General features: G+C 38.0%; 1 protein-coding gene across 1 annotated transcript; it reads right to left on the bottom strand.

The window, feature by feature from the left end:
* Window positions 22-1,246, bottom strand: LOC109819628 (remorin 4.1-like). Its single transcript, XM_020385406.1, has 2 exons — window positions 778-1,246; window positions 22-314 (listed from the first exon to the last, which is right to left on the bottom strand). The coding sequence occupies exons 1-2, from the start codon at window positions 1,132-1,134 to the stop codon at window positions 96-98; spliced, it is 576 nt and encodes a 191-aa protein (XP_020240995.1). The 5' UTR covers window positions 1,135-1,246; the 3' UTR covers window positions 22-95.

The raw sequence follows: 6,466 nt of genomic DNA on the forward strand, positions 1-6,466 counted from the left end.
ATACACTTGGCTCTTTCAAGATTCAGACCATAAATCTCTCCACACTAATTTTTTTTTCCTTGTGCATGTGCAACACATTTTGTTGAAGTACAAGTTCAAGCCCATGAGTCGTGCTTGTAAGGCCTGAAGAAAGAGCGCTTGGATGGAGATTGGCCAACAATCTTCATCAATTTTGCAAGCTCTAGAACTCTAGCAATTTTCTCCCCTCTCTTTGCCTCCATTGACGCACGCTTCTCCTCCGCCTTCTGTCGAGCTATCGCTACATCGTTCTGCATTTTCTCCACAGCCTTTGCCCTTTTGCCCTCCAGCTTTCTCTGCAACAACAGTAAATTGTCATCCAAAAAATGTTCAAGAGGTTGAACACAGAAGGCACTATTTTTTGTAACTATATCATCAGTTTTTCGCCATTTTTCTTTTCTTCTGGCTGTAGTACTAACTCATCCATTTTGTGGCGTTCATATTGTATATACTTAATGAAATGATTTTTGGTTGGAATACAGAATTCTTATGCGGGAAAAGAAAATCCAGAATAAGTTTATATATAAAAAGAAAAGAAACTTTTGTATGATAAATATGAAGTCTGTTAGACATGGAATCAGCCTAAGGAAGATCACAAGTAATATCATAACTTTTTGTCATATATAACGAATAATTCATACATGCACATGATTACACTAGATAATCTGTAAGTTGTAACAAAGTGCATAACTGCAAATAAGTATTAGCACTTATTTATTCTGTACTAGCATGAAGATTTCATGAGAGATGATCGTATACCTCAATCTTCTTAAGCCAAGTGCCGGCCTGCTCAATCTGCTCACCCTCCCAACCATTGATAATCGCCTCTTGCCGCCGGTACCTGTTGTTGATCTTCGCCATCTCCTCGGCCTCCCATGCCGAGATCTTCGACTCTACTTCATCAGACCTCGCCCTTGGAGCGGTCACCGCTTCTTCATCATGAGCCCGATCACGGCCAGCTGTAGCGTGATCAGGCTCAGGCTCAGGCTCAGGCTCAGGACCAGAGCTAGGCACGATAGCTAGAGGATTATTGGATTCTTCTGGGTCTTGATGATCTTGTTGATTTGTTGTCTCAACGGTTCGGTTGTCTTGCTTCCATGGCTTGGATGGGATCATGTTGGCTGTTGATTGAGGAAAAGTCGAGGAGAGAGTTGAGCTAATTCTTCACGATTGGTAGCTCCTTATTATTGAGCAGATTGGGCAGTGGATGTTGAGGTCGACTGGGTCACACCAAAGGAGCAATGCTAAAATTAAGAAGGGAAAATTTATGTCAAGGACCAATGAAAGGTCAATTTTTACATAAGGCCCTTAGACCTTCATACTTTTAATTTACATCCTGAAATCCTTAAGAGTAATGATAAGTGTACTACAACTTTTCTACTACTTTGGCATTACCACAAATAAAAGAGTGGAGGTCCCTCCATGAAAATTGTATTAAAAAAGTGATAGCTCATTATGACCCCACTCTTTTGTTTGTGGAGCGCCAAAGTAATAGAAAAGTTATAGTACACTTAACATTACTCTTGTTGTAAGGCTAAACTTGAGAAAATCCCCCTAACTTTAGACTATTATCAGATATCCACCCATAACTTTTAAATATCAGGAAAAACCCTTTAAGTTTACACATTTATTCTTTTATGATGTCCTCCTTTTTTTCTATTCTTTTTTTAAGCAACAAACCGATAATTTATTAATACATCCATAAGGTCTTTCTGTTTGAGTGTGATCCTGTTTCATATGAGCTCTACAATATGAAAATTGTTAAGACTTAAAGGTTGTATTATTTAGCAGAGTATTTAAGATTTGAAAAAGTTAAATGAATGTATAATTTGATTTTAGAGTGCTAAAAATCTATAATAAAGGTGGGGGCAGAAAATAAAGTTTTTAACACCTCAAGGGTTTAAAAGTAATTTTTTTAAAAAAATCTTGTTAGTGTCTACTTTTTGTATTATTGTTAAGTAGTAATAGAGAGGAACCCACAACGAAATTGGTCACAAGGACATGTGTGAGGATGTGAGAGGAGTAAGTGAGTGGTTGACGTGGAAGATAGGGAGCATTTGCTTAGTTAAGTGTATGATTGCTTAAATTAAGAGAAAAGAACTTAGGTAATCTATGTAAAATTATTATTGTACCATTTCTTTTATGTCGGCAGGTTCCCTTTTGAAGTTGGTGTATGCAGTGTCAATTATTGCTCCCCAAAGTATCTTACGTTGAGCCAATGAACAGAGGAAGATATGAGATAGAAAGTTACTTGTCCAAAGTGGCTCCAAATGTGCTTGATGTGATAGATTCGCATCTTCTTTATTCTATTTCAGTATAGTACTAATGTGCATCCCGTGAAAAGTATAATCCTTTATTTTTTAATCACTGTATTTTAAAATTATCTCTCTCTAAGTTTTGATATATTTAATTTAATTATTGTATGCTTAAAATTAGAAATCATATTTACTCCTTTATACTTAAAAAAGTATCCAAGTTTTAATACATTTGATTTAGAAATCATATCTACTCATCTATTGTTATGGTGTTTTCAATCACCTAAGTGCAACTCTTTGCCAACAACGGACGGGTATACTTCTGCATACAGTGCCCAATCAAATTGGCGACCGAGACACACAAGGGTTACATCTCAGCCGACTCGCCGAGTCGATATTCCTTCAAGGCAGAACTAATCGACCCTCTTGTCGAAGACGACTCACAACGAGTCCAGTCGACCAGCTATTCGACGCCTCCCGATGACGACTCGAAATGTGTTACTTCTCGACCAAGCTAAAAGACTTGGGCCTCGAGATCCCCCCACTGACAACGTCGACATCGCAATTAATGCCTGGTAGGTGCCATCATGCCTCTAACTCCGATAGTATTCATGACTCATCAGACCACGTAGGCACCGCCGCCTCCGGTCACTTCTCATTCAATGCTGAGGTGATCTCTCCTCCAATCGCCAGCCGACACCTGTAAAGCAGAAGCTAACTCGGCTGCCAGCCCATGCTTATTTACCACCATCATGTGCTTGTTCACAATGACGGCTCTGCCCTTCCTGCACCACTATAAAAAAGAGGTATTGTTCTAACATTAGGGGAGACTTTTTACTACTTTTGACTTTTAACTGGTTTTGTGATCTGCATATTATACTGCACCCGCAAGAACTCTCATAATTTTTTAGATTCCCCACTCAAGCTCACCAGCCGACTTGATCGTCGGAGGAACTACGGGGGAACCAGCCCCCGTCCTCTCACGTGTTTTTATATGTGCAGACTTTCCAATCGCCCAACTTAGAACTGGATATTCAGGGAAGAAAGCGGCCCCTCATCAACTTCAACCCCATCCAACCATGAATATAATTGACTGTGTGATCACTTAACATCAATATCTATACTTAAAGAATGATCCAAGTTTTAATACATTTGATTTGCTTTAGGTTTTATGATATAATAAATTATTGTTGCATAAATAGTAATTTCAAGTACAAAGGCGCAAATTTGATTCACTATTTATGCTACTGTAAATCACTATAGCGTGAATAGTAACAAAATTTTGTTTATTGTTCATACTACAATATTTACTACAGAATAAACAATAATTCTTTGGATACTCCTTTTAAGTATAGAGGAGTATATATAGCATTCATTTTCAGTAGTATTTAACCATTTTCCATTTAAATATGTAATTATATTTTAAGTAAAAAAAATTAGTAATTAATATAATTTATAGAATCTTATTTATATTTGAAATAAAACACAATTGAGCAATCTTGAAGCCCACGTCACTGCATCAGAACTCTAAAGTCATAACGGCGGCTGAGAATTATAATTTCTACTCTAGTATGCCCCTGTAGGTTAATGGCCCTTTCATGGTGAAAGCCGAAACCTTGACATACAGGGGTTTAAAAAAGAAAATCCACATTAGAAATTCTTGGTCAGTATGATTCGAACCATTACACTGAAACACATGAACCATGGTGAGGGTTGAAAGTTATAATTTTATAATCTAATAAGTACATATATAATTAATTAACTTACAAATTAATTATATTTGCAGGATTCCTTATTTGAGAATTCAAAAAGCACTAGTTAATTTAATATGATCCACTTAACAAGTTAAGCTGAATGACCTATTGAATTCGGGTTTGTGTTTAGATTATTGGATATTCACTATATGATCCACGACAAATCACCTTGATTGGGCCCTTAGAGAATCAAGGCCCACTGACCATGTAGATTAATTATCACCATTTTATTGGAGCCTCGGAGCCGGAGGGCACCATTGTCGTGGTTCGTTTAGCGGTTTCATTTCGACTGTTATGGAGATTGTTTTAGGGGCTGTTTGTTTAAAATCCCAAAATTTATGGATATGGATTCCATCATAGAATTTGAAATTCATAAAATTTTTTGTGGGTTTTGGGATCTCTAAAATTTTGTTTGTTTCATTAATATTTTGGGATTTGGAATACTACAATTTGTAATTTTTTGTTTGTTTTATCAATATTTTAGGATTTGGAATACTACAATTTATAATATTTTGTTTGTTATATCAATATTTTGGGATTTGGAATACTATAATTTGTAATTTATACGTATAATTTATTTTATGATATTTATTATATATTATTATGCAATATCACATACTATAATATATATAATAGTACAACATATATATTATAATATTATATAATATTTTATATACATATATTATTATATAATATATTATATTAATTATAATATTTTAATTATTGTAGCAATTATATTATAGTGTACTATATTAAACCAATATAATAATAAAAACAACCGACATGTCAAGATCCAAATTCGCCGACAGCTGGGCTGGGTACGATGATGGGCGAGAGAGGGAAAAAAACCTTCTGGATGGATCGGGAAAAGTGACCTCCGGCTCAGCCCCCACGACTTCCTTCCCTTCGCGTAGCTCAGGCGATGGAATCCCTGTAGCTGCATAGCTACAGCCCGATGGAATCCCTTTTTTTTCCCAGAATGAATTCGCCCGACCACGAGGAATCCTGCCCTCCTGTCTTTCTTTCTCATTGGACCACTGGCTGGGACGCCCCTATGAATTCAATGATTTAAGGTAAGGGCCCCGGGGGAAAACTTCCCCAAGAAAGCCTACTGGTTGGTCTGGTTGTCCCCCCGGCGGTGGCCGGGCGGGCCTCGGTTCAATCTTGCCGATTCCACCTAGACATGGCTCAATAGAAGGGGTAAGGTTAAGGTCGACGTGTTCTTAAAACAAACAAAACTCTCAGTCCACTTCGGAGCACGGTCTTCCGTTAGGTCCTTTACGGGCGACGAAAGCCTCTTGGCTATACTCTACTGTCCGCCGGAGGCGGTTCTTTCCTTTTGGCTCGGCGGAGCTGGGTTCCATTGCACTCTGTAGGAAATGCATAGGAAGTCCACGCAGCAAACCGAGACCCTGCGTGCGCCGTACCGCCGACGAATAATAGGTACCCCCACCCCAGGCAGAGTTTGTGAGCCGTGTAATAGGCGACCATTTCGCGCGGTTCGGGGGGCACTTGAGTAAGCCGCCGGCGCCCGGCTGCGTCTTTACCCCTATCCAATTTTTGGGCCAATTCCCCCTTCGTACTACCAAAAAATGAGATTCTTGCCGAATCCGAGTTTGCTGCTCCAACCATTACAAAACTCATACCTATTCTGTTTAGTACTTCAGGTGCTTCTCTAGCGTATAATGTAAATCCCGTAGCGGATCAATTCCAACGAGCCCTTCAAACTAGTACTTTTTGTAATCGACTCTATTGCTTCTTCAATAAACGCTGGTTCTTCGATCAAGTTTTGAATGACTTTCTAGTCAGATCGTTCCTGCGTTTCGGATATTCAGTCTCATTCGAAGCTTTAGACAAGGGTGCTATTGAGATATTGGGCCCTTATGGTATCTCGTACACATTCCGACGATTGGCCGAGCGAATAAGTCAACTTCAAAGTGGATCTGTTGTGCGAAGAATGCGTTATGAACCGTGGCCGCCTGCCTGGTGGGGGCGGCTCCTCCGTTGTGGGTAAACGGGAAACCCGACTCTACGAACCCGAGGAAAGGCTGCACAGCTTCCGTAGGGGCGTTAAGATTTACTGCAGCATTTACTACAGCATGAACAGTGATTCTTGGGTCCTCCTATTATTAATAGAGGAATAGATGTATTATATTAAATATTATATTATTATAATATTATATAATATATTAATTCTATATTATATTAATTATTGTATAGTATAGCATGCTAATATAATATAATATAATAATTTTTTAATAATATATAGGTGCAATATCCAACCCAAATCCTCTCTCAAAAATAGGATTTCACAAATGCTAAAATATAATAGTTTTTTATAATTTAGGGATTCAATATCCTAAAATTGGTTTTGAAACAAACATTGTTTATGGAATTCTGAAACCCAAAAAACTTGTAATCCACCTTATATCCCAAAAA

Source organism: Asparagus officinalis, chromosome 8, assembly GCF_001876935.1.
Source record: "Asparagus officinalis chromosome 8, Aspof.V1, whole genome shotgun sequence".
NCBI lineage: Eukaryota > Viridiplantae > Streptophyta > Magnoliopsida > Asparagales > Asparagaceae > Asparagus > Asparagus officinalis.